This window comes from Arvicanthis niloticus, chromosome 4, assembly GCF_011762505.2.
Source record: "Arvicanthis niloticus isolate mArvNil1 chromosome 4, mArvNil1.pat.X, whole genome shotgun sequence".
Taxonomy (NCBI): domain Eukaryota; kingdom Metazoa; phylum Chordata; class Mammalia; order Rodentia; family Muridae; genus Arvicanthis; species Arvicanthis niloticus.
The window spans coordinates 42,222,159-42,249,808 of NC_047661.1; the positions used below are offsets into that span (position 1 = coordinate 42,222,159).

Genomic DNA, 27,650 nt, shown 5'->3' on the forward strand with positions numbered 1-27,650 from the left:
TAGCCTTCTTTGTGCAGTGATGGTAGTGAGACAGAGGATTATTATTAAACTCTTTTCAGGGTCTCAGCCATTTGTGACACTATTGGTGGCATGTTATGTGGCATCCTATGTCAGATACAGGGTGGCAGTGGAGTCAGACACATGTGTGGATGGAACACAGGTGTTGCCTTCTGTGCCATATTGATGGCCATGTTGTATGGACAGAGGACTCCGACTCCGTGGTTTTGAAGGAAGGAAAATGGCTGTGGCGTTGGCACTCTGGAAAGGAAGGCATTGTTATAAAGGATGCCTCTAAAGAGAATGGGTTTTCATCTTCTTACATAAGATAAGCCAAGTTGTCTGTAGTTAGTATGAACAAGAGAAACGAGATTCCAAACCATGGATTCATCAAGTTCAGCAGATTTTCTGCACTGAAGAATTGTTTCTTTCCAAACTACTGAACAATCTTTGCCAACTGATTGAATTTATGAAACTCTGTATTGATTTAAACCTCTCTGCCTTTTTTCTAGTCACAGCAGCTTAGGTGATGGAGCTTTAATTGTTAATTGTAGTGGAGAATTCCTTTCATTACAAATGTTTCTGAGGGTTTTTTTTTTTTTTCTAGTATTCGGTGTAACAAAAATTGATATTTAACAATTTCATATTTTTTATGAACAATCTGGTTTCTTTTTATGTTTGATACATATTTCTAAGTACTAGGTAGACATTAAAGAATTCATTAGTTATTCACATATGATCAAGATATGACTTTTTTATTCCTGTGTCTCTATCCTCAGGTTGTGTGGTGTGGTGAAGCATGTTGTCAACCCCTCGGAATGTTCTTCCCCTGAAAGATGTATCTTGGCCTACCTCTATGACCTCTATGTATCTTGCAGCCACCTCAGAAGTAAATTTGGAGACCTTTTTAGGTGAGCAGGAAAAAGTAAAAAAAAAAAAAACACAACAAAAACAAAACAAACAGCAACAACAAAACCACGATCACATCCTCATTTGTTAATGGTCCCATTGCTGGTTATATTCTGTGTACTGATGTGAGCCAGTCTAAAGTGTTTGATCTGCTCGAGAGTCATTAGACAGATACTAAAATACTTAGTAACAACAAGTAAAGGTATGTGATTACAAAATCTTTTTAGTATGTAGATAACATTTTAGGTGACAAACTGTCCACCACTCCAGAAAGGGTCTCTTACATAGGATTTCACATTCTTTTAGAAGTTTTAGGTAAGCCATATTGAAGTCATGATAAAAATCTGGTCTATGGCTATATTTTAATTTAAAATAGAATTTAAAATTTAGAAGTCTCACAAAAGCCTCCTTGAAGGCAATGCTTTGTGTCCTCTTGATCCCTGTGCTGCCTTTTTAGCAGGCTTTTCCTCCTACTTTGGCTCCCACTTTCTTTCTGCATCACAAAGCTGCAAATCTTTCTCCTTCCTAGTGATTCCTTAAGGCTCTGTACCTTAATTTTATACCACCTCCCAACCTAGTGTTTTAAAATTTATTTCTTCTCTTTTTAAAATCGGTTTATTCTTTCCTCATGCATGGATGAGCTTTTAATGGAAATCTAGCACTTCTCTAAATATCACTTAACCAACATGAATTAAAAGCAGTTATTTACATGGCCTGTTTTTACTCAGCTGAGTTACAGCGTGATAACTCCTGCTGTCCAAGGCATGGCACAGGAGTGTGTGTGCTGATTATGAGACAATACTGTTAAATATGAGGTTGACCTGCTTGTTATTAAGCCTTCAGATGGCAACCACTCTCCTGCCAAGAATTTTACTCCTGTCAATTAGTTGTGTTGCTTGAGGAACATTTTTAAAAGAAGTCCAAAAGTTTATAGTGTTATAAACTTTGTACTTTTATCTTCTCAGAACTCTGACTCAGAGTTCATACTGAATTAATTTTTGCAGAAGTTAGGGCCTCCTGTTAGTACACATTGCTGCTTGTGTAACTATGGTTACAGTTTCTTGAGTAAAAACATTCTGGTTTTTGCCTCTGCTTCCACCTCACTTGGAACAGTCTTTCAGGGTTCTTTGCAAGCTTGTGTCTTCATTTGTTTATCTGCTTTCTTAATTGTCTGTTTAAGTAGAGTCCCCAGTTCCTTTCATCTGTTGCTTAGCATCGTGAGTGCCAGACATTAAGTGCCTGTTGGGGAATCACAGAAGGAAATACCATGGCAGAGGGTATTGGGAATCCAGAAGACATGTCAATGATGGTTTCCTCTGCTCCTCCTTGCTCTGTGTTCAGTTTCCATAGAAATGCCGTGAGCTCTGACTTCCATGTATGGATCACATTTGACCTCTCTTCAATACCCCAGTCACTGTCACTTGCTTGGCATCCCTTGCTTGGACTAGCTTGCAGCGTCTTTCTCATTGACTTCACTGCTTTTACCCAGACTCCCTGTAGATATTCTCAGCACATCTGCTGACGCCACTCTTTCAAAACAAGGATGACTGTGAGGTATCCATGGTTATCATCTATGCAATATAAGACTCACAGCTCTGATCTGGCCTTTGAGATGTGTTCGATTTCATTTCTCTTATGTTCCTTTCCTTAATGTATTCTTTTCTGTCCCCAGAAACACCCTTCTGTTCCTCACACCCGGAGCACTGTGTACTTGCTGCTGCTCTCCCCTTGCTTGTTCTTCCCAAGTGTGGTGCGTGTGCCTTGTTACCCAGCATCTGTGGTGCTGCTCGCTGACAGCCTTGTGTTCAGTGACAATCCATTCTCAGTCAGTCATTCTGCAAACCTCAGTATTGACTGGTTTACATATGTTATACATTCACTTGTGGTTTGGTTCCTCTCTGGGATCCAAATGTTACCATTTGATTTAAAATAGGCCTTTGTAAAATAGTTGAATGAAGTAACAATAGAAATATTCATTTTCTTTTATTGCTGTGTTTTGAATTTTCAGTTTATACTTCTCAGAGACAGATTTTTTTTCTTTTTTTTTTCTTTTTCTTTTTCTTTTTTTTTTTGCAACAGCCCTGGTTTTAATGGTGGACAGCCCCTATGTGGTTCCTATAATGTAGTACCAGGTTGAGTGAAGTGAGTTCATTAAGTGCACAGGAATTATTTTTGTGTGTTTATCAGTGGACTAAGGTGCTCTTAATACCAGGAGTGTAGGTATCACAGATAATGACTGCACAGTCTTCAAAAACAAACAGAAAAGGAATGGGGCTCTCTGGGAGTAATGTATAGTCAGAGGTCTGTTTGGAGGTTAGGACAAACATTTACAAAGAAGCTACATGTGCAGAGAAGTTTAGTACAACAGTAATAAAAAGTTGTTACAGTCTTATCTAAAACACCGTAAAGTTGCGTAGGGAGGAAATTGGGGGAAGCATAGCACTAACCATATCTCCTGCTGCTTGAGTTCCCGAGTGCCACAAAACTCTGCCAGTTTTTCCATTCAAGTTATGAATTGTCATTATCCTGGGAAGCAAAGTGAGTTTCTTTAGCCACAAATGATTGTTCCTGATCATTTTTGACGTATGATGAAGCCCGGGTTTAAAACAAGTTTTCTGACCTCAAGGCATGCGTGGCTTTCATTATTCCCATCAGGTTTTCCTGAGACACACAGTTACAGAAGGAACATGCCTGAATTTTTGGCTCAATTCCCCATGTGTAGGCAGCAGAGTGTGGGAAGAATGAGAGCATATTCTCAATGGCAGCCAGCATCTTATCAAAACACAGAAGCTCCTCTTGAGAAGTATGATAAGGAAGATAAGGAGTGGAGAAAGGAAAGGTGCAGGGACTCAGAGGTGGGAGAAGTTAGGCTGTCCAGCCAGAGAGGCTCTCCAGAGAAGTCTGAATTTGAAAGCAGAGTGGAGTAGATCTCCAAACTTAAGAAGGAAAAGAAGAAAAGCTTCTGCTGTTTAGTAGATCTATGTGTCACCCTAATAACAGAACCTTCATTTGCCTGGATTTTGCTCCAAAAGACTGTACTACATAGTAGAGCTCTTGAGCAGAAAATGGGATGCTGCTTGTGGATTTACTGTCCACAGCAAGAGGGTCTGAGCAGCCGAGCTCATATGGAATCCAAAGCTTGGGATTATACCATATCTCCTCTTGTCTGCAGAGAAACGTTGGAGAATACATTCTAATTCTCTCTCATTTCTAGTATTCCTTGTCTGTTCAGATGTTGCCCACTGAAAACACTCAGTTCTTAAAATGTGTTTTCTTGTTTTGCAGGAAGATTTGAAATACAGGGTACAGCCCCAGCTAGTTGGGAACTCAGAGCTCTCTCCATTTTTCAAGAGAATTTTAGGCATGCTGTAACAGTTTCTTCACACTATAGACTGTAGTATCTGTAGTCCTTGGAGAGCATGAGCTGATCAGATGGCAGAGGTTTGCCTCCATTTGTCCCAGCTGTATCGTGGAGCCCACAGTAACCTTGGCACAATGGCTATTACTTGGCATAGTACACCCAAAGGAATAGAGCTTAGGGTGTACCATCAGAATTAAAACACTAAATTTTTCCTCGTGTGTAATTGGATTCACTTTTATTTTTAGGTTATAATACTTTACAGCTACTCTTAAGAAAGAAACAGTTGTTAGAAGGCTTAGTAAATACATTGATTTTTGTTTCCATCTATAAATTAACAATCTCCTTATTAAGCAGTTATTCTGTCTCAGATATTGTACCAATGCTGGCTTACCAAGATTTTGATATTAATAATAATAGGATGTAGATGGTCTAGGAAAGTCTTAGAGTAGTTGCCATGGAAAATGTCCATAAGTGAAGTGATTTTCTTGCTTGTTTTGTTCTCTCTCTTTTTTTTCCTTTTATAACTGTTTTTTCCTAATCTTAGTAGTGCCTGTTCAAAAGTAAAGCAGACCATCTATAATAATGTAATGCCTGCAAATTCCAACTTACGCTGGGATCCAGACTTTATGATGGATTTTATTGAGAACCCCTCTGCAAGAAGCATCAACTACTCAATGCTGGGCAAGCTCCTCAATGACAATGCTGCCAATCGGTACAGCTTTGTGTGCAACACCCTCATGAATGTGTGCATGGGACACCAGGATGCCGGCCGGTGAGAGCTGCTCTGGGGTTTCTGTAGTAATTTCTTATTCTACACCACTATATCCTAGCTAAATACTTAGCCTGAGAAATCATGGCTTTGGGGTTCTTGGTTTAACTGTGGATATTTTTTATTGGTGATCCATTTTGAAAAGTGTATACAACTTTAAAAACAACACTATCTTTTGATATTAACTGTACTTGGGCCTAGTTACATAATGTCTTTAACTATTTATCCTTGTGGTATTAGTGACGAACTCCAGGATATCATGCACAGAATATCTACAGCCTTGTGTCCTTAACAATTGATTCCTAGATAATGTAAAACTGTAGACAGGGTTTATTTATAGAATCAAAATATGCTAATTTACCTCTTATAATTATATGTTGCTACTTATAGTTATGCCTGATATAAATACAAGGGGTATTTATTATATCCTTAAATCTAAGTGATGCTTAGAGATAATGAAGTATGCATTCTGTAAAGAAGGCATGTGTAATCATTCCTCATTTGTACCCATTTACTTTCTCCTATCTTCTTTTTTTCTAGGATAAATGACATAGCCAATTTCTCCTCTGAGCTAACTGCTTGCTGTACAGTTCTGAGTTCTGAGTGGCTGGGGGTTCTGAAGGCTCTATGTTGTTCCTCAAATCATGTGTGGGGATTTAATGATGTCCTGTGCACTGTGGATGTAAGTTTTTTTTAATTTATCAATTACTAATTTATTAATTTAATCTTTTACTACTTAATTAATTAAACTCTAACACAACAACATATTTTTCTCTTTCCAAAAGTGATGTCATTATGATGAGTCCAATAAATTAAAATAAAACAAATTAGAAGTAACAGAGGGGATTGTGGTGTGTTTTCTGCTGCCTCATCTCCAGCAGCTAGGGTTTTAAATGGGAACATTCTCAGCTGCTTTGTTTTCCCAGAGTGGATTCCTCATCATAGCACATAAGACGTTCCATACATGAAAAGAACCAGCATATATTTAAGTTTTAGTATACAGATTTTGTTGTTTAGCTTATGAAAATCCATGTGTAGAATCAGGATATTAAGTATTCACAGGCTATGCCTGTAGAATGATGGAATGATTGCCCAAATCATGTACCATAACTTCCTGATATGTGTGTGTGTGTGCTATGCGTGTGTGTGTGTGTTTGTGTATACACATATACATATACATGTGTGTATATGTGTGTGTGTGTGTGTGTGTGTATGTGTGTGTGTATATCATGCATGCCTTAAACATCTATGTGGATTCTCTATCCATTTATGCCTTTATCATTTCTTGGGGTGATCTTTGTCAGAGATCTGTATCTGTTATTAATGAAACTTGACAGTTGTAAAGCCGAAGGCTTATTTCCTGTTTCTGCTGCTTCAGTGCTGAATGGACAGGCCAGCCTCCTTATCTCCATTTCATGGACTAAGAGATTATTTATGCAAAATACATTAGTAATAGGCTGCTTTTCCACGGCAGCAAAGACCTACGTTGTTTTTTTTTTCCTGAAGTATATACTTGAGACTTGCCGCACCTCGTACCAATCACTAGGACGCTTACCATTGTGTTTGTTGTGTTCTCTTAGTATTTTCTTTCAAGGAGATCTAGAATGTAGAGATTTCAGTGTGGCTGAATTAATTTTTCTCCCCTTCCTTTCCCTCATCTTTCATTTTTAAATTTAGAAGCCAATTGAAAACTATCAGAGTTCTTTTAAAATTAATTCTCTCACATTAAAAAATGCTTTAGTTGTTACAGGAAAGAAGGTTCAAGTGTCAGTGGGTCATGTTTTTCTGCTCGGGGAGACTTCACCTTCTGCTTCCCGCCTTTCCCATAAATGGTATATTGTATTCCATTGGCAAGCATCAATTATGATATGCCTTTTAGTGGCGTCTCGATTTTGCTATTGCGTTGTCTTCTCTAAGTTGCATGCATGTGCAACTGGCAGGTTAAAGGTCCGCATCTACCTAGAACACTAGGGTATGAGTAAACTCGCTTGGTCTTCTTACAGTAGCAATAGACCTAAGAAGATAATCACAAGTCATTTCCCTCTGATGGTTCATATGGAGATTTGAGATCTTCTGGGTATTGCTGGTATTCTCATACATAGTAGTCTTTGAAACTGCATTAAAGGATGCTGGGTATTAAAACCTGTCAATATTTTTCTTTAAGGTGAGTGACCTTTCATTCCATGACTCATTAGCTACTTTCATTGCTATCCTGATAGCACGACAGTGTTTCTCCCTGGAAGATGTCGTGCAACATGTCGCACTTCCCTCTCTCCTAGCAGCAGGTAAGCTGGTCCTCAGCTGTATGTGATATTGTTTGCTGGTTGGTAGTCACCTGTGACCATTTAAGCACAGAGAAAGGACCATTCTGAAAGATGTGTGCATTATGGGGTGGCATGTTACCTCAAAAAGATGTTATAGCTGTAGTAGCTGTTTTATGAAGAATAATATGGGACTCTGGGACAGGAAACTGCCATTGCTTTGTACAGGGTTTAAGGCAGCATGAAAGTTCTTTGGAACGATATAACTAATGACCTTACTAAACAGAAGGGTTAGTTAATGTATTACAGAAATGTTAGTAGTAGCAAATCAGAAAAGCTTGTCGTGGAGTATGTGAGGAAGTTTGTTTTTAAAACCTCCTCCTCCTCCTCCTCTTTCCAGCTTGTGGAGATGCAGATGCAGAACCCGGGGCAAGAATGACATGCCGCCTCCTGCTTCACCTCTTCCGAGCCCCGCAGGCCTGCTTTTTCCCTCAGGCAACAGGTAAGCTGACCTCGAGAGAAAGCTCTGCTTTGGGGTTTATTTGGCATTTTGGTTCTAACTGTGACCAAGTGAGCTGTCCAGTTTGTAATTTCCTCCCTGATTTTCATGGGCTTGATCTGCACATGACAGAGGAGTGAGATCATACCATTGAAAGGGGGCTGTCAGCACCTTCCATGATGTAATGTGAGGATATATTGGGAAATAAAAATGAGGAATTAATAAACAATAAAAATGCCTGGACTCTTAGGAAATACCATGCTGGTGGGAAGTCTCATCCTCACGTATACCCTGTGTTGATTCTGGGCCATGCCATCTCAGCTTAAGCGGATGACAACTCATTTATTTATTTTTCCTGAGGCAATGGAGGGTATTAGCGCTAAATCATTTCCATATAGAGATGGATGCATCTGTGTGGGAATCCTACTAATCTTTGCACCACATCTCTTTGAGGAACAGAAACGTTGTTTTAATAATAATTAAAGAGAAAGGGTTAAGTAAGAATACTGGCACTGTTTCTTAGTGATTCTATGGAGCATCAATTAATGCAAACTAATGTCAATTAAGTGCCCACAACCAACCAATGAAAGGTCTTCCTGACTGTAAATGATTGCAGAAGATAGTTAACGATGATGATGAAGAGGCTGCTGAAGGTTTGTTGTTGTTTTTATAGGCAAACCTTTCCCCGGAATAAGATCATCTTGTGATAGACACCTCTTAGCTGCAGCTCACAACAGCATAGAAGTGGGAGCTGTTTTTGCTGTCTTAAAGGCAATTATGATGCTTGGTAAGACTATCTTGGCCTTTAGCTTCTTGGCTAATCACCAGAAGTGGAGGCAAAATAATTTATATTCACTATAAATTCTAAGTAATGTTAATGGAAACATAGTTTTCTTGTTTGTCCCTGGAAAAAAAAAATTGGTTGGCTTTCCCTAAGCCCAAGTAATGGGAACTTCAAGTATTCTGTCTCTTAGCTCTGGTGGCCCTGGGAGAACTGTAATGTAAGTAGTGTTTGGTTTTAATTGTGTGCTGCTTCATTCTGATGTAAATCACAGCTTCTGACCCACAGGATTGTTTTGCCTTCACTTACTGACAGAAGTTACACTTAGTATTTTTAATAAAAGCTTTATGTTTCAGCCAGATTATATTCCAGGTGCAGAACCTCAGAAAACCTGCATTTTAATTTCATGTTTCTCCTTCTGTTGTGACTCTGAACAAGTTTGTATTCTCTACTCTGTGGTTCTTATGAGGCAGGTGGCGCTGCACTGATGCTTTTTGGGTGATGATCAGAAGGCGGGGCACAGCTGTATCTTCTAATTTACGATGCCCAAGATTGTTTCTATATTCTTATTTGTACATATTTAACAAGGGTAATAGTGCTGCCTTCTATTCATGGGCAGTGTATCACTTCAGGAGATTTTTATGTACAGCATAAAGGATTTGAATAATTAGGGGAATTCCATTATTGGCTACTTTTATCTTTGGTACCTCATATTGGCCTTTACCAAACAATAGTTGTCTCTCCATGTTATAAAGTAATTCACTTTGATTTAAACAGAATTACTGAATAGACAGGTTTCCGTTTAGGTGAGCCTTAGATAACATAAATCAGAATATAGCCTTACCTTGCTTGACAAATATTATTTGTGGATAGCAAATAATAATAGCAGTGTTCATAAAACAGCCTATTAAAAACCATTTTAAAAGAATATACATGAAAAACAATATATAAATCTTTTCAGTTTTCTCCAAAAAAATTATTTATATCATCCACATTCCAGGGCAAGCCCCATGGCCAGGAGTGATAGGAGTGATTGGCTAACACAGAGTGTACTCTGCTTTTTTTTTTTTTTTTAAAAAAAATTATTTATTTAGTCCTACTGGTTTTGTTTGTTTAGTTTTCAAGAGAAAGAACATGGAGTTGGGTACTCAGGAATATAGGGGAGAGAGCTAGCAACGGGGGGAGAATATGTTTGAAATATATTATGGAAAAATTTTAAAGTGAAAACAACAATACTTTTCTGAAATGTTCATGAATTTTTTAGCAAAATTAAAGGCAATATGCCATGAAGACTCCAGCCTCCATTATGAGCGTAGGGCCTTATAATATTAGACAGCCAATACTAAGTGCTGGTTTCAGTCAAGGTAGGGAGAACCAGCTCACTTTACTGATTAATAATCACTGGGGTCATGAAGACAGGAACTGAATTTCTCTTCACCTATTTCTAAGTCTCATCAGAGAAAATAAGAAATATATTTTTTAATAAACTTATGTTGGAAGAATGAATGCCCAGTCACATATTTCAGTGGTAACCACAAGTTGAGTCTCTTCAAGACAGTGGTCTCTTATTTGTAGAACTGGTCTAATCCCAAGTAAAATTGCCAGTGTTTTCAGATATGCAGATAATGTGAGAGGTTCTTGGTCTGAGAAATTAGAATCAGCATAGTTATATGCCAGTGAAAACGTAGACAGATTCACATAGATTCACTTAGAATATTCCGTTTGTTTTTCTGGCTATACAGTTACAGAAGGTTCTAGCATAGTCACACAGACTTCAGTCCGCCTGATATCCAAAGCAAATGGAGATGTACAAGGGGTCTAAGAAATGTTCTTATTTTTGCTCTTGCCTTATCTACTCTAGTGGTTCTAACCAATTTTCTCCCAATTCTTATTTACCAAAATAGATATTAAGACAGGAAAATAGGACTATTATCATGAACTTTGCTCCTAATTTACGTAGTAATTTAACTTGAAATAGACATAGATATTTACATCATCTAACAGTAAAGAATACACGTGTCTGCTAGTTTTGAAAAGTGCTGTTGAATTAAACAAACTCCCATGGGTAAAGCCACTAGGTTTTATATTTTAAAGTACGTGATGAGTATATGATAAGACATTGGTAAGTTGAGATATATTGCTTATTTTTACTTCTGTTGTTTTTCTGCTTTGTTGATGTGTGGTGGTGGTGTTAATAGTACTGGGGATAGAACCTAAAGTCTCATGCATGATAGACAAGTACTCTGCTGCTGAGTGACAGCTTCAAGCCCTCTGCTTCTAAGATTTTTGAAAGTTGACAATTATTAGGACATTTTGATTACCCTTTCTCCCAATAAAAGTTTGGTTTTTTTTTTTTTTTTTTTTTTTTTTTTTTTTTTTTTTGTTTTCAGCAGAGTCCAAACCTTTTGGGGACAGACCTTGTGTCTAAATTGGTTGTTTGCTTTTTTTGGTTGGTTGTGTTGGTTTTGTTTGCTTGTGTTTTTGCATTGACCTGGGCTTGCTTTTACTCCATAAGGCCTCGCCTAAAGTCAGCTGCTAGTTTTCCTTCAGAAAATCCTCTTGTCAAAGCTTGTTTTGATTGCTACAGGCAGAAGTTTGAAGTCTCAGGGGCTGTCTGGCAATTTCACTACCAAATTATCTCTCACTTGATTGTTTTTTTTTTTTTCCTTTCATGGCTAGAGATTTTTATTTCATCCAAGTATACCCTGCTGTGTGTTTTGGGGAGACAGATACCTTCCTTACCTTCATCTCACACAGTGTGTTAGAGATTGGTCAGGTGAGGTCTAAGCTGGATGCTGTAGAGAGGAAGGTGGGAAACACAGGCTGTGTGCAGAGAGCACTGCTCTCCAGAGCCTCTTTAGTATGCCTTGCCCTTTTCCATCCCCAGGGAATAAATCTCTCTTGTCAAGAAGTTCATAGTAAGGTGGGCTAAGGCAAAACTTTTCTCTTGACCTTTGGATAGAAAATAAGTCATTTTAAGAGAAGAAATGGAAAAGGGACTCCTGAAGGGTGAGTAACCCATTTTCTTCCTTGTCTATGACTCAGATAAACTTGAGCACGGTCATGACTGAAGCTTTGATGAAATCAATGTGTTTTGGTTATTAAATGTCCCTCATAATGGCCTTTTTAAAGCTAGCCAAAGAATATTAAATCATGTAAATCAAAGGAAGGAATGAAGCTTGACCTTGACTCTTCTTTATATCCAATGTTTTTGTTTCCTTTCATGTATTTCTTGATCCACCCCCCTTCTGTTGCTGGATACTGGCTATTCAAAAACAATACCATTCACACTTCTCAAGTCCCCAGAACCTAGCCTAATTTGCTTATTACATATTTGGGGCAATATTTTGAACATCTGTGATTTTGCTTTTGTGATTCTGTTATTTAGGAGATGCCAAGATTGGCAGTAACAATGTCAACACTTTAAAGAATGATGACTTCAGCATGAGGGGTTTACGACGTGACGGGAATGCCGAGGATGCCTGGGCCACCTCACAGAACTCAAAATCTTATGGAAAAAGTATTTCCATAGAAACTGCCAATCTGAGAGAATACGCTAGATATGTACTGAGGACCATCTGCCAGCAGGTACTCATTTGGTACAGATGGCATTTACTTTGACTATGTACCTGTTCTGTGGGAGGCAATGGTCCACTGTTTGTTTATTATTGTATTTAAATGGTCTTTCCCCTCCCCCCCCCCAATCATTTCAAATTTGTTAAAAAGCTGCAGTTGTAAAGACTTCTAGTATATCCTTATACAGATTCACTAATTTTTGGACATTTTGTATTTTTTTTCCTTAACTGTAGGCAAGTAGATGGTAGTATTTGTAGTATCTCTTTTTGGTGCTCTGCTTTACTTCTGAGTACTTATGTCTTCATTTCGTGTCACAACCAAAGTTTAATTAATAAAAATCACAATTTAAACTTTGGTGCAATAATCTTTTTCTCACCAATAGGGGATTTTCTGATTTATTCTAGTGCTGTTAGAATTGTGTAAGGTCTTTGTCTGAGTTTGATTTAATGCAACTAATATGGAGTGTAGAATTATATAACTTCAATAAATAACCTGAGCTCTGAGCAACTGACACAGTGGTAAAGGAGACTTCATCTGAAACAGATTTGGGTTCAAATTGAGCTCTGATACTCACAGTCTCTTGATGCCATTTAATAAAAGAGAAAAATGGTAAAGAAAGATGTTAGAGTCAAAAAGAAGTAACCTTCTAAATATTTGTATACTTTACTTGTTTACCGGAATATATCACTTAAAAATTATGAAAATCATGTATAGCATAAAATTGGTGTCCCTAAATATTAAGTAAAAGCAAACAAGTAAACAAAAACCTGGTTACCCTAGAGTACGTCCTTATTAAAAAAAAAAAAAAAAAATCCCAAAGTTTAACTCTGTCCCACAGATTTAAGTGGTTTTTGCTTTAATCCAAGCCCTCCACTCTTGGAGATGTCAGGTGTTATAATTTTGTTTTGAAATTTTCCCATTAGCTGGTGATGTGGCTTATTTGATAAAGAGTGTTTGCTGAACATGCAGGGAGCTCTGGTAGGCAGGAACACATGGCATTTAATTTAGGCCTGTCATCCCAGCACTGGACAGAAAAGATGGATTAGTGGTTCAAGGTTGTTCTTGGCCATATACTGACTTGGAGGCCATCCTGCAATACCTGAGACCTTGTCTCAAAACAAAGAAAAATAAAACAACAACAACAGAATCAACATACATACATATGTATGTGTGTGTATATGTGTTTGTGTATGTGTGAATGCAAACTTTTGTCCACCCATTTTTCCATTAACTTCATTTCATTAGACTGTCTTTACTAGCCTTATATCATTTTACTCTGAGAAACAAGAATATAATCAGTAGTCAGGTAGAATCAGTGTGTGTCCGTCTAACCACTGGCTTATTTTTAGGAATGGATAGGAGAACATTGCTTAAAAGAACCAGAGCGACTATGTACAGACAAAGAACTGATATTGGACCCCGTGCTTTCAAACATGCAAGCACAGAAACTGTTGCAGCTTATCTGCTACCCTCACGGCATTAAGGAGTGTACAGAGGGGGACAACCTGCAAAGACAACACATCAAGCGCATTCTTCAGGTGAGTGGTCCATTCCAAAGACGCTGGGCAGGCCAGCCATCACAGTGTGATTCTAGAAAGAACTACTTGGTTGCTGTTTTTATTTCTGGCCTTGAACTTAATTCTGACTTTTGTTTCCTTTTGTAATTTTCTTTACAGTGACATTGCCACCACTGGCTAGTCAGTAGACACAGTCAGTAGCAAATGGCAGATATTGGTATTTTAACTCAGTGGTGTATTTACTTGAGACATAATATTCATGATAGCTCCATTTTAAATGTGTTGTTTAAGAGATATATCATTTTGGAATGAGATTGGCTAATTTGTAAATGGACTCTGACAGAAGTCATACTTCTCTGGTTTCTACTTCCTAGCTGGTTGGGGAACGTATTTTGATGCTTAAATCTACTTTGTTGCATATGTTTATTTTTATCTGGCATGTGATTGGAAGTCCTTAATACATGTGAGTTTCCTTGTTGGGTATGAGTATTACTGTAAGGCTATGTTAGCATATGCTCAGTATTCTTAATGTTATAATTCTCTGAATTTTCTCCAGAATCTTGAGCAGTGGACATTGAGACAGTCCTGGCTAGAGCTTCAGCTCATGATCAAACAGTGCTTGAAGGACCCTGTGAGTATATACTGAAAGCACACATGTGAATTGAATAGAAAAGCAGAACACCATTGGCGTTTGAGAATCAAGGAGTATGTAGACAAGTTAGCTTTCTTTTTCCTGACACTAGAGCTCCGGTTCTGTGGCCGAAATGAATAACTTACTGGACAATATTGCAAAGGCAACAATAGAAGTCTTCCAGCAGTCTGCAGACCTAAATAATAATGCCTCCAATCCTGGCATGAGCCTCTTCAACCCAAACACTATTGGAAGTGTTGATCCGAGTAGCACAAGACAGAATGGAATAAAGACATTCTTAAGGTATTACTTTATGGTTTTGTTGGACTACCACTGATATTTCATATGTCATGGTAATCCTGATTATCATAATGCATTTTTATTAAGCTTTAGGAAATGTAAGGGGAATAATAACTTACAAGGACAGCCCCTGCTATTCAGCCAGTTAGGAGGGAAAAGTGGGGTGAGAGACATCTTGGCACATTAGGTATTTTGTTGTAGGTCCGGATGGACTTAAGTTTGATGGATAGTACTGCTGACTTTGGGTCATTCATTACATGTAACACACTATGTATGTGTCTTCAATGACAGTTTTGTACAAATGCAGTAATTTGCATTTGTGGTAGAACTCGGTAGGCTTATGAAATCATAAAGTAATTATTTTCATCATGAAAGACAGATTGGTTTGCATATCATCGTTTTGGTAAAGAGTGTAAATAGGGAGTTCTGAATTCAAAGATCGCTTTTTCCTTATTTTGAACACAATACCATTGCATGTCATCACCATGACTGAAAATTACAGTGCTTATAGAGATAAGGGTGGTTCATGGTCAGAAAGGCAAGATCCACGAGTCACTGAAAACAGTTTACTATGCCAAAATACCTTCCCAGAGCAGCACCTTTTATTCGTTGACAGATGTGGGGATAAAGTATAAGCGAATGTCTGGTCTTTGGCAAAAGGAGAACATGCAGACATGAAAAATCTAGAAGTCTGTGTCTTAGAGACCAGTGGTTTAACTGTTGGGTGTCTGCATGGTCTGTGAGAGCAGAGACAGCTGCTTTCTCAGGTGTAACGCCTGTTTCTGATTTTAGTTCCTCTGAACGCAGGGGTGTGTGGCTGGTGGCCCCCCTCATCGCCAGGCTGCCGACGTCTGTGCAGGGAAGAGTGTTGAAAGCTGCTGGGGAAGAGCTGGAGAAGGGACAGCACCTGGGTTCTTCTTCAAAAAAGGAAAGAGATAGGCAGAAGCAGAAAAGGTATGCTGGCAGATGGCAAGCATCATCAAGGCAGGCATCTGAAGGACCTGAAGGAAGCCTAGGAGCCTACATCACAGTCACATCTCAGCCAGCACCACAGGGGCAGGGCTTATAGGAGAACAGGAAACTCTCTGTTTAGCAAGGGTCTGTTTAGGGCACCAGGTCCCATCCCTGCCTGTGTGTCGAAATCACTGCAAAGCTATTAAAACACACAGGCTTGTTGTTAGTTCTGACCTTCTAGACCTTGAAATAATTTCTGATTTTCTAAATTTAGGAAAATTTTCTAAATTTAGGTCTTGTAGACCGTTGCTTAAAACTAGTCATAACAACTGCCAAAACTATTTCATTTATTTCATGCCCAAGAAAAGGTTTTATGTAATTGCTTTTGAAAATAGATCATCTTGTTGAGGATGAATATTTATACTATACATTTAATGTCCAAGAAGTTTTAAAGAGGAAAGTCATAAGTTCTCCATTCTATAAACTTAAAGATAGAGTTAATAATACTATCACAACTGACTGTTCTTTATTGGCTACCTACGCAGCTCCTGATTCAGGCATTTTGGCCTAGACCTATTCTTTAGGAAAAATTTCTTTTTATTATATCAATCAGTTTGCTCATTGGTTTCTAATAGAAGATATCTTGTTAACTTGAAAATTGTAAATGAAATTTTGCCCCCTTTCCAATGAAGGCCATAGGCTCTGTCAGAGTTTGGCACAAGACGTTTCTAGCAAGTACCTTACATTTTTGGAGGTCTCAGACCTTGTTGTGTTCCCCCCTAACTTTACCAAGACTCTGACATTGGCCTTTGAGAAATACATAGCAAAGAATCACAGGCCTCCATAGTCAATAGTCAAGGCACATAGAGAGACCCACTTCCTAAAGAAGAGTTTTCTCAGAGCAATTTCTCCAGTATGTTTTGCTTGTTCTTTGTTTTGGTTTTCTTGGAATACAGTTATATTCTTTGTCCTATATATTTAAGCATTTCCCTAGTAACATAAAGCAAGTTCATCACATGCACTGTAAGTTTCTGTTGCTTTGGGAATACCTTCCAGAGCCATAGAGTGTTGACATTCACAAGCTTTACCAGTGGTTTTTAATCTTGAGTACAGGAAGGTGTCACCTTCCCAAGTATTCTCTAGTGCTTTAGTAGTAAATAAACAAGAGTGAGTGAGTCTACTGGAAAGACCAGCTGTTGCAGCAGGGGCAAGCCATTCTTTCTAACTAGATCTGTTAATACTTCCTTTGTAGTATGTCTCTTTTGAGTCAGCAACCTTTCCTCTCCTTGGTCCTTACCTGCCTTAAGGGGCAAGATGAGCAACGGGAAGGCCTCCTAACATCTCTGCAGAATCAAGTTAATCAGGTAAAGTACAGAATATTAAGCTAGGCCAGTATCTTTCTGATGGTATTCATTGTTTCCCTCTTACGATTTCATGATAATGCCATAATAACACATTAGATTAATGTTCTCTCAACTGAGATGCTAGGAAACACAATCCACATCCCACAATCATGGTCACCAGAAAGCTAACAGACATATTAATTATGCATTGATAGATATGTAAAGACTATAAAATTAAGTTGTTGCACACTGCTTAGCAGCTAGCTTATTGATCTCTGTTGCGCCTGCCTGGCAGCATGGAATCAATGAAAGATGTTAGACTGGTTTCGTGAGATGGATTATCCTGACACAAAACAAGGTGAACCCCACCCAGTGGCTTTAAATGAGAGTTGATTGGCCCAGTCTTTTCTCTGTCTAGCTTCCAGCCCTTTAACCATAAAGCACTCATGTTTCTTCTCATACCTAGACTACAAATTCCAAGGCTGGACTAACAGAGCCACTCCTGACTGGGCATTTGCTGTCTCTTCCAGTGGGTTTTCCCTTTTGTTCGAGCCTCACAGGGCTGGGCCAGCATTCTGGTTTAGGTGCCTGAGTACTTCCTTCTTTTGTTGCCTGGAAGGATCCCCCATCAGATATTAAGCAGACCTGTTCCTGCCCTTTTCTGCAGGTCTCTGTTCACCTTGCTCCTCAGTAAATCTGCCAGCATTCTCTGTTCCTTCATCCTTACCGTAGTCATATCTTTTAGATTTTTTTCCCTTTGTGTGTGTGTGTGTGTTCATGCATGTGTGTGCGTGTGCTGCTGTTGAACCTAGGACCTTATGCATACTAGATAAGCTTGCTGTCAGTGTTACCGCTTGTCCTTTCTTAGCTTATTACTTTGAGGTAAAAACTTGCCCAGTGTGACGTGCATCACCCTCAGTGAGCCTCAGGTCTTTAGATTTGCATATCAAGCTCTTTACCTGACACACACACACACACACACACTTATGCAATTAGGTAAGACTCTCTTCTCCCAGCTACCCAGGAAATAAATTACAAAATAACTAGGATTTTGTCTGTCTGGAAGAAGAGAAAGATAAAAATTTTAACTTTGTTAATTTGTTAAAGCTCAGTAGTTTTAGCTGTCACTGTAAAGCTTAATTTTAAACATGTAAGAGTCATCATAGCAAAGAACAAAGGGATTTTTTTTTGTTTTTCTTTCACTGTTCCCAATCTTAGATTTTAAGTAACTGGAGGGAAGAGAGATACCAAGACGATACTAAAGCCCGCCAGATGATGCATGAGGCTTTGCAGCTTCGCCTGAATCTGGTAAGGACCTTGGTGAGCATTTCCATCACACGTCTCTCTGTGAAAGTAATACCAGCTTTCAGCAACTTCTGTGGACAGAGTGAAGCCTTCCTCTTTCTGACTCCATACCTACTTCCTTTTCTCTTAAACCTTCTGTTTCCTTAGCTGCCATCCTTCCTGTCTGGGTTGACCTCTAGACGGTAGTGTTTTAAGCACCTATTTGTGTTTTCCACCCCGGAGGCTCCATCTGGCAGATCTCCTTCTCCTTGTGCGGTGCTAATAGAAAGTCCAACAAACCCTTACTTTAGTACGAATGTTGGCTTTCACTGTGTTTTATTTTACAACCATAAAGATCTGTCAACTCTAATTTTTCACAGAGAGACATTCTGTCAACTTGATCAGGAAAAGACAAATCTCACAAGAATATTTTATAGAAATCCAAAAGTTCTCAGCATGTTTTGTATTCCCTTAAATTTTCTCTTGACAAACCCTAAATGTGCCCTAGGTGATTGCTCCTGGCTCTCTGACTTCCCTGTGTAATTTCTCACCTGGCCTTCAGCACTCTGACCTCACAGGAGCTGGCGGACTGTTACAGTACCTGCCCCTCAGCATTCCCTCCCTGTTAAATAGCATTCTGGGGTTATCATAATGGCAGTATTATTATTGTATAATAATAATAATAATAATAATAATAATAATAATAATTAGAATATCACACAATTGCAGGTAATGAGACAGAGTTTTGATGCTATTCAGGTTTAATTTAACTGCAGTTATGTCTAAAACTAAGGACCATGAGAGACTGATAAGAAAAGAAAGCTAATTTTGTGAGTGCCCACATTTAAATATGTTCTTTTTGATAAGTTTTGGATAACTATACTCTGTGGAAAGAACCATAAACAGTGATAACCACATATCTAGGAGACAGTTATAGGATAATCCATAGTATGGCTACCAAGAACAAGTTCTTAACATCTCTTTTGTTTTAACAAATCAACATTTGGGCACATATAGTAATAGGGGTAGTGTCTTCTCCTAGAGACACAAATTCTTGATTGTATTTTGTATGCTAGGTAGGAGGAATGTTTGACACGGTACAGCGGAGCACGCAGGGAACCACTGACTGGGCCCTCCTACTCCTCCAGATAATTACTTCAGGAACTGTTGACATGCACACTAACAAGTATGTTGGGTTTTTGTTTTGTTTTATCTTTTTATTTTATTTTTTATCGTTTTATACCTTTTTTTTTTCTGCATGCATGTGTGGTGCAAACTTTGATACACCGACAGTAAATTCTGCCACTTACTGATTTAGCTGTCATTAAAAATTTATCACTTTCAGTAGAAATGCTTAGATAATTATGTGTATCCTGGTTTTGTTTTTAAGAATAAAACGAGTTTTTCTTTCCTCTCAGTGAATTATTCACAACGGTTCTTGACATGCTGGGTGTTTTAATCAATGGGACATTGGCTTCTGACCTATCAACTGCTTCCCCCGGGGGATCAGAAGAGAACAAACGTGCATACATGAATTTAGTAAAGAAACTGAAAGTAAGCTTGTGATCAGCCCCTGTTCTGAAATCAAGTTGTTTATGGATTATTGTCTGATTTTCTGCTCATTAATTTACATGTGTAGCTGATTCAACAGATTGTGATTATTTGTTATGTTATCCAGGCTGTCAGTCCTTCAAAATTACAAGTACGATATCTGAACGATTTTTTTTTCTGAAAAAGTGTACCCCAATTTAAATGTTTTCATTTTTAAGGAATTTAAAAATACATTATCAGGTATCTAACCAAAACTTCAGTGTCAGATTTCAGTTAAACCTATGCTTGGATTTACACATGCAAGTGGAAAAAATGAATTCTGCATTGAGTTTGTAAACCCACTAACAGTCTTGGACATACACAGCAAAAACATTGTAAATACACAATCTGAAGACTTTACAGTAAAATAGCTAATGGTTACCTTGCAGTGTGACCCTGGATACGGGAAAGTGTCCGTGCGGCAGCTCCTGCTGTGTGACAGCAAATAACACTGGCGTTTTGTCATTTCAGCACTCTGATTTGTCTTATAGAACAAGACTGCCTTTGTGTGCACTCTTATTTTCTACTTGAATAGAAGAAATGAAACATTTCATCAGTCCAATTTGCAGCTGTTCCATAGACTGTGCTAAGGACTAAAGACATACTGGCTCTAAAAAAAAAGGAAATGTGTCACTGGGGAACTTCCTTCTTGTTAGTTTTTGCTTCATTGTAAAGTCAGAATTTTTGCCTCACTTCTCTCTTGCTTTTACAATTTTTTTTCCTTTTTCTTCTAGAAAGAACTAGGAGACAAGAGGTCAGAAAGCATTGACAAAGTTCGACAGTTGCTACCTTTGCCAAAGCAGACTTGCGATGTTATCACGTGTGAACCCATGGGTTCTTTGATTGATACCAAGGGAAACAAAATTGCTGGATTTGACTCTATTGATAAAAAACAGGCAAGAGTAAATGTTATTTTCTTCATATATAAATATATCTAGTTATAGAAGCCAAGTGGCATTTCTTAATTTTCAGTGGTATATTTTTTGTCATCAAAACACAATGGCTTTCGGCATCACAAAAAAAAGCTGTTATTTTTGAAGAGCGCCATTTAAAATGCTTATCTGGATTTCTGGATTTAAGGAAGTTTATAGAATCTACCAAAAAAGGTTAAGTAACAGCTTAGCGTAAGAAATAAAAGTAAAATAAAATTATTATTTTACATCAGGATAGGAAACGAAGAAACTATATAAGAAAATGTGTGTTGATAAGAATTTTCATGTGCTGAGTAAGCAGTATTAAGGAAAACTTGTGTTACGACACTGACATATTCTCAGAGAGGCAGTATTAGACAGGCATTTGCTTTCTGTGAGACACTTTAGAAGTTTCTTTAAAATAACAGAAGGGTCAGCCTTTCTTTCAAAGCACACTGAGTAGCCATTGGCACTGCAGCAATGGTGGAGGTACAGAGATGGTGGAGGGAATCCCTGCCCTTAGTGGGAAGTAGATGCACTTTCATATGCAATGGGATGTGCAGGTCATGGTCTAGAGAGGATTAGGAAGCACCGGGAAACTGTTTAAGTCACACAGACAGAGGTAGTCAGAACAGGGCTGGCTGCTACAGTAGTGGACACACTGACCATTCTGACAGACTAAGAGTTACACAGAAAAGTATAGGACAGGTGGGGACAGTTTAAGGAAAGGCAAGAAAGAAGGTGACTGATAAGAGGAAAAGCCATGCCACCAGAATTCAGTTAGCCCAAATGCCATAGCAAGTGTGTCCACGGAGGGAAAAAACCAGATGTCACAGCCAGGATGACTTGGGCTTCTAGCAGAAGGCATCCAGGATCCATTTAGATGTGTGTTCTACTCAGGAAAACAATTTCATCACATTGACAGACAGCACGGGGTGGTGACATTACTGGTAGTGTTAGAAGAAGTCACACTTAAAGAGGAAGACAGACAAGAACAGATATGCTCACATCCAGGGGGGAGGGGGAATGGTACCTTGGCCGATTTTTGAAAAGAAACGTCTTTCAATTGGTATACTTGAGAAGTGACCAAGAAATGTCACCCACTAGTATTACAAATAAAAGCATTCTATTTTTCAGAAACAAAATTGAATTCTTTACCTGGATCCAGTTAAGATACCTTGGAATTGAAAGACTTAATTTGTGTTATACCTGTTTCTGTAGTTAGGTTCTCTCAAAACATATTATTCAGAGAAAGTCATGTACGTGTACATGAAATACATAGTAAATTGAGTTCATATAGGTTGGATTCAAGTGAATATGAGTCCAATCAGCGGCAGACTATATATTGACTTTTAAATCTTGTATAATACTAAAAATAATGGATTCCTAAGATGGTTATAATTTAGTATTATAAAACCAAATTTGCAGGATACTTGAGAAACTATATTTTCTATAACAAACTTGAATGAAAATGTCATTTTATACTAATATTTTAAATTACCTTTAGATACCTCAAAGGAGTATCAGGTGGTACAGAGATCTGGAGAAATGAACTTCCAAAGTTCTGAACCCCAGTTCATACAACTTAAATGAGTATTCCTGTCTACTGAGTTCCCTGAGCCCATTCTAGCCACATGCTTGCAAGCTTGCTCTGTGAGTTGGGAACAGGCCAGGTTGTGTTGTCACAGAACATTCTTTTCCCATAGGGTCTCCAGGTCTCAACAAAGCAGAAAGTGTCCCCATGGGACCTCTTTGAGGGTCAGAAGAACCCAGCTCCTCTGTCCTGGGCCTGGTTCGGCACTGTCCGTGTGGACCGGAAGGTGGTCAAGTATGAGGAGCAGCACCACTTCCTTCTGTACCACACACACACCATGCCCAAGCCCCGAAGCTACTACCTCGAGCCACTTCCCCTACCTCCTGAGGAGGAAGAGGAAGAACCCACATCTCCAGTTTCTCAGGAACCAGAAAGGAAATCAGCTGATCTGTCAGATCAAGGAAAAACTACAGCTGATGAAGAGAAGAAGACAAAGGGAAGGAAGCGGAAGACAAAATCAAGCTCACGCATCGATGTGAGTGGGGGATGTGAGGAAAAGATTGGGTCATGGGCACCTAGGATGGGATTTACCCATGGCCAAACTATACACCTAAGAAACATTACAAAGAATGGTATCAGCTTTCTTATACAGAGTTTCCTAACAAGTTTCTGAACTAATAAATGAATTCTCATGGGTGACAGATACAAAGCTTTTCATTTTTCACTTGCCACATTTTAGGGGTGGGGCTGTGGGATTTGTTTCTATATAGCCCTGGCTGTCTCAGAACTGCTTTGTAGACTAGGCTAGACTTCTCGGAAATCTGCCTGCTTCTGCCTCCCAAGTTTAAAGACTAAAGTTGTGAGCTATCACACCTGGCTCAATCTATACTTTTAATAACTATTTAACTTTAAACTTCAGTAATGAGTAATATTGAGTAAATAAGCCTCATGATTTCCCTGGGTTTGAAACTTTTTAAGTATATGAGTCTATTTTCTTAAAGACTTTATTAATAAGTTTGCCTAAATATCTTATTTTGAATGATTGGTCCTGAGGTTTCGATTTTTGCCATTGTGTGTTTACTCCCCCGAATATTCATTAACCTATTTTCAGATATTATAAAAAGATAAAATAAACCTAGTGTAAAATCATTTCACACTTTTTCTCTTACTTTTTAAATACCTGATACCTATTGGATGACAATTCAGAAATTATTTTATAGTATATGAGATGCATTATTTAAAATATCTTTTTACTTGAAATTACTCGAGTTTACTTGAGAGAAAATTTCAAAACATTTTCTGTAGAATGCAAGGATATTCGTGATTGCCAGTGAGGGTGCACTCAGAGCAGAGTTCACGAGAAGGCCCTCGAGTTCATGTGCAGGTGTCATTACATTCACCTGTGTCAACACTGAATCATGTTTCTTCTTGGATGATAGCTTGGTGATTGATACTTTTAGAGATGACAGCTGTCACTTTCAGATGCCACTTGAGTATCAGTGCCTTCTCTCAATCCTGGGATTCCCTGGCCTGCAAAGCCACATGCCTGAGGGCAGCTTTTCATATACAAAAGCCTTACCTAAATATATTCACAACCCTTCTCCTGAAGTTCCTTCTTCCCAGTCAGATTACGTCCTTTTGTAAAATCAAAGGATACTGGGATTTTCATTGTCCTTCATCCTCTAGGGCCATGCTAGAAAAAGGGTGGATGGTGAGGGAGTTGAGACTTTCTATGTGATCTTTGGGGTCTGTCTCTGCTATGAGGGGGAGAAGGCATGGGCACTTGGGGAATGGCTTTTTTGAGTGCTGCCTTGAAAACTGTGGGTAAGACACTATCTAGGCCCCGTATGATAGCACGGTGGGCTTTCTTTACTCATTTCTTATCCAGACCCATAGTAAGCCCTTAGAAGATGAGGCCTGCAGGAGTTGTCTTCTTTCAGTTACAGGCATTGTTCAGTGTTAGTATTAGATAATTCACGTGGCTATTATTATCGTTATTGTTATTATTATAATTACTTTATTTTTTATGTCTGTTGTAAGGAACATAACTTTTTCTCTTTCTTTCTTTCTTTCTTTCTTTCTTTCTTTCTTTCTTTCTTTCTTTCTTTCTTTCCTTGGTGATGGTGGTGGGAAGATGGTAACATAGATTGAACTTAGGACCTTATATGTGCTAGGTGAATATTATTGAGCTAAACACTTTTTAAAGCAAAGAAAAAAAAATAATTTGAACGAGCATTTTTAAGGAAATGGGTCGCCATTTATATTCTCTCCCCTTTCACCAAAAAAAAAAAAATTAATAATAATAATAAAATAAAATAGCCTTGAGTTCTGGGACGGGATCATCTTGTGGAACTGGGTAGGAAGAACCTCTATTGATTATCCATGTGTGGGTTATTCAAGTTAATTTGTTTTTTAATATTTCTGTTGAAGGAGTATCAACAGACCAACATATACCGAGTGCCTCCTAATTACTCCCCCATGTCCTCCCAAATGATTCATCATCCGCAGCCTGCACTCTGGGGTTACAACCTGGTGAGCCAGCCTCAGCAGCCCGGCTTTTTCCTTCAGAATCAGTCTCTGAATCCAGGTGGGTATGAGGCAGGTAACACTGTGTGACCATTCTGAGCAGCATCTTGAGGGCCTCCTCACTTATAACCTTCATCCTCTACAGGAGGAGAATTTCGATACGCTGGTACCCAGGTCACATTTTCATAACTATTCATAACATTTTCATAACATTGAAAAGCAAGTTTTTTTAAATAAGGGAAAATAGTAAGAAAAAATAGATTTTTAGTTAGTAATTGCAGTATGATAGCTGGAGTTTGTTTTTATATTGAATTTTGTTTTGTGAGTCACTCTTTTTTACTGTGTAGCCTGTCAGGGCAGTAAACCTATCTGTGAGTCTGCCTTTCTCAGCAGGAGACCTAATAGCTCTGGTAAAGCAAGGCCTGATTTTTTTTTTCTTTTTTTTTTTTTTTTGTACATTTGAAACAGATTAACCTGACAGCCAGCTGCACCCTTGCAGCTGGTAGTGGGGGTGGGGGGACTGACTAAATTAGGCTTACTTCTATTAAACTGATGAAGCTTAAAGCATCAGAAATCTGAGAAGGATAAATTTGAGCAGGAATGTAATCTAAATGGCTTCTGTATCAGTTAAAATGGCAGAGACTTAACTGATGGCTGGACAGCCAGTCTGGGCTTGACCGTGGTGATATCTTTGACTTTCTTGGGGGCACAGGTCATCAATATTTGTCTATCACACAGGACAACAATAAGTCTTCAGCTAACAGACCTAGAATATTTGAGAGATTTTCCTGTGGAGGACGAGCCTGGGAAAACTGACCTGCTTTGGGGAAGTTGAGTAGAGCAGTCAGCCAACTGTGTCTCCATCTTGGGCTGGATCCTGGTGGCAAGCAAGGCATTGAGCAGTTCTTTGCCCAGTAGTCATCGTTACCATGATCCAGTTGAAGCTCATAGCTAACCAGTTGAGGCTCAGAAGTGCAAGGTTATAGAAGACTTAAGAAAAGTAAAAGAAAGTAGACTACAGTCTGATTTCCAAGTTTTCTTATTCTGTAAGGAGTGCACTGTCCTTAGTTTAGTACTGTGGATTGTTAGTAGCATTTCATATGTTGCTACAGTCAAGTTACCCAGACATAGTTACTCAGTCACTATTATTTTTAAATGCCCTTTCTATGCCTCTGAATGACTGGTACTCATATGGTTAACTGTGGTCTGAGTTTGAAGGATGCCTCCCAAGCAAGTGGCTATAGAATGCTTTCCTATCATACACACTGCTTTAAAAAAAATAAAGAAGGAAAGAAAGAAACATCTTTTGTGAGACATGTGCTTAGACTTTTTCTCATTTGTATGTATCAAGGAATATAGAAGATTTCTGAGGGAAGGATTGTCGTTTACTTTAAAGCTTCCAATTTTAAGATTTTGTTTTTTCTAATTCATAAAAGCCTTAACAAATCATGGATTCGGAATATTTAGGACTTTTTTTTTTTAGTCTCTTGAGCAACCATGATCAAAGAGATGTTTGTAGAATTTGAAGTTTTCAGGTATTTCAGGTTTTTAAAGTGTTTTCATTTTTTTTTAATTTACAAAATAGGCATTTTCTTTATTTTTAATATATTTTAATTAAAGTAAAATCAGATGATGTTCCCTTCATTTGTGTAACTCCACCGCCTGTCTTTCCTTACTCTGTCTCCCTTGTTCCCTCCCTCTGCTCCCTCCTAGCCCTTGTCACCCCGACTTCTCTACCGATGGCCCCTTTTCTTTGATTATTATTGTTCCACATCCATACAGCACAGATGCACAAACAGAAACACAACATGCCATTTTCACTGTTTCTGTATATGATTTCAGGGCTGACGATTCTATAACAGATAACTAATTAGGGACCTCAATCCTGGGAAAGTGTTCCTGCTTCCTCCCTTCCCCTCTCACCGCCATGCCTTGCCTGTAATTCTTGTGGATCCCACGAGATAGTCCCCCATTCTATATGTTAACATGGTTGTCGACACCATCATTGTTTGGATCTTGTTTAGGCAGCTGTTTCTAGGAGATGCTATCTCAGATCAGATTTCTGCATCCTCTGGCTCTTAGGATCCTTCCTCTCATTCTTCTGTGATGCTCCCCGAGCCTTAGGTACAAGAGTTGCATTGGAGATGTATCTGCTGGGGCTGGGCTTCCAACACTCTGTTAATGTCTTGTATTGTGTCCAGTGATATTTTTCTGTGACTGTCTCTTTTCAGTGTAAGGAAAGGCTTCTTTGAAGAAGGGCAATAATGACACTTGTCTTTGTGTATAAGGAAATGATTTAGAATGTAGCAAGGATGTATACTGGTATAAGTCGCTGGTAATAGGTTCTCTTCTGAGATCCATTGATAGCGGACAGATTTCTTGAGCCAGGTATCATTTCTGTCCTTACATCCAATAGCTGATGATAAGCACTAACGTACGAATGCCACTATTGTACCTTTCTGGTTTTCTTGCCATGGTGGTCACTATTGTGATTCATAGTACTTTCTGGTGCTAAGGAAGTTAGACCACAGGAAGGAGGAAACTTTCACGTTAGATCCAATATGGGTCCTCTGAATTCTGTGTATAAGTCGTCTGCCCTTGTGAGGTAACCAGGGCCAATAGCCACAGCTTATTTGGTTTGAAGTCATTTGGAATACCTTAACCAACAAGTTGAATGGAGATTTTCATACCTGGTATTGGGGTATTTGTTAGAGTCTATGGTTCTTGTGGGAAGCATTGCCAGCCTAACTGACATAATGTAAGTGATGTTATTTCTCCACTAGTGAAAAGAGCCAATTCAAACCATATTAGGTTATATTAAATGTAGGCTTATTGGGAAACTGCTCCTGGGCAGGGTTATTCACTGGCCCCAAGGAAGGAGGTCAGGGAATTCTCCATGGGAAGGGA

At 38.6% G+C, this 27,650-nt stretch overlaps 2 protein-coding genes across 15 annotated transcripts in view; one reads left to right on the top strand and one right to left on the bottom strand.

Annotated features, from left to right (window-relative positions):
• Positions 1 to 20,373, bottom strand: part of P2ry12 (purinergic receptor P2Y12) — a 43,114-nt gene extending 22,741 nt beyond the window's left edge. The window contains exon 1 of the mRNA XM_034500462.2: positions 20,155 to 20,373. The gene's annotated coding sequence lies outside the window, so the exon portion shown is untranslated. The remainder of the gene's footprint in view (positions 1 to 20,154) is intronic.
• Positions 1 to 27,650, top strand: part of Med12l (mediator complex subunit 12L) — a 290,187-nt gene that overhangs the window by 224,969 nt on the left and 37,568 nt on the right. For 8 of the 14 annotated variants that reach the window (XM_076932420.1, XM_076932432.1, XM_076932433.1 and 5 more), the window contains 18 exons: positions 777 to 908; positions 4,812 to 5,039; positions 5,577 to 5,718; positions 7,201 to 7,321; positions 7,698 to 7,799; positions 8,470 to 8,583; positions 11,966 to 12,165; positions 13,503 to 13,691; positions 14,227 to 14,301; positions 14,414 to 14,604; positions 15,394 to 15,555; positions 16,808 to 16,919; positions 18,117 to 18,206; positions 19,259 to 19,368; positions 19,601 to 19,736; positions 20,507 to 20,674; positions 22,390 to 22,752; positions 24,648 to 24,804. In XM_076932420.1, coding sequence (XP_076788535.1) covers positions 777 to 908; positions 4,812 to 5,039; positions 5,577 to 5,718; positions 7,201 to 7,321; positions 7,698 to 7,799; positions 8,470 to 8,583; positions 11,966 to 12,165; positions 13,503 to 13,691; positions 14,227 to 14,301; positions 14,414 to 14,604; positions 15,394 to 15,555; positions 16,808 to 16,919; positions 18,117 to 18,206; positions 19,259 to 19,368; positions 19,601 to 19,736; positions 20,507 to 20,674; positions 22,390 to 22,752; positions 24,648 to 24,804 — 2,792 coding nt within the window. The remainder of the gene's footprint in view (positions 1 to 776; positions 909 to 4,811; positions 5,040 to 5,576; positions 5,719 to 7,200; positions 7,322 to 7,697; positions 7,800 to 8,469; positions 8,584 to 11,965; positions 12,166 to 13,502; positions 13,692 to 14,226; positions 14,302 to 14,413; positions 14,605 to 15,393; positions 15,556 to 16,807; positions 16,920 to 18,116; positions 18,207 to 19,258; positions 19,369 to 19,600; positions 19,737 to 20,506; positions 20,675 to 22,389; positions 22,753 to 24,647; positions 24,805 to 27,650) is intronic. The other 6 variants (XM_076932423.1, XM_076932429.1, XM_076932426.1 and 3 more) reach the window with 3 other exon arrangements.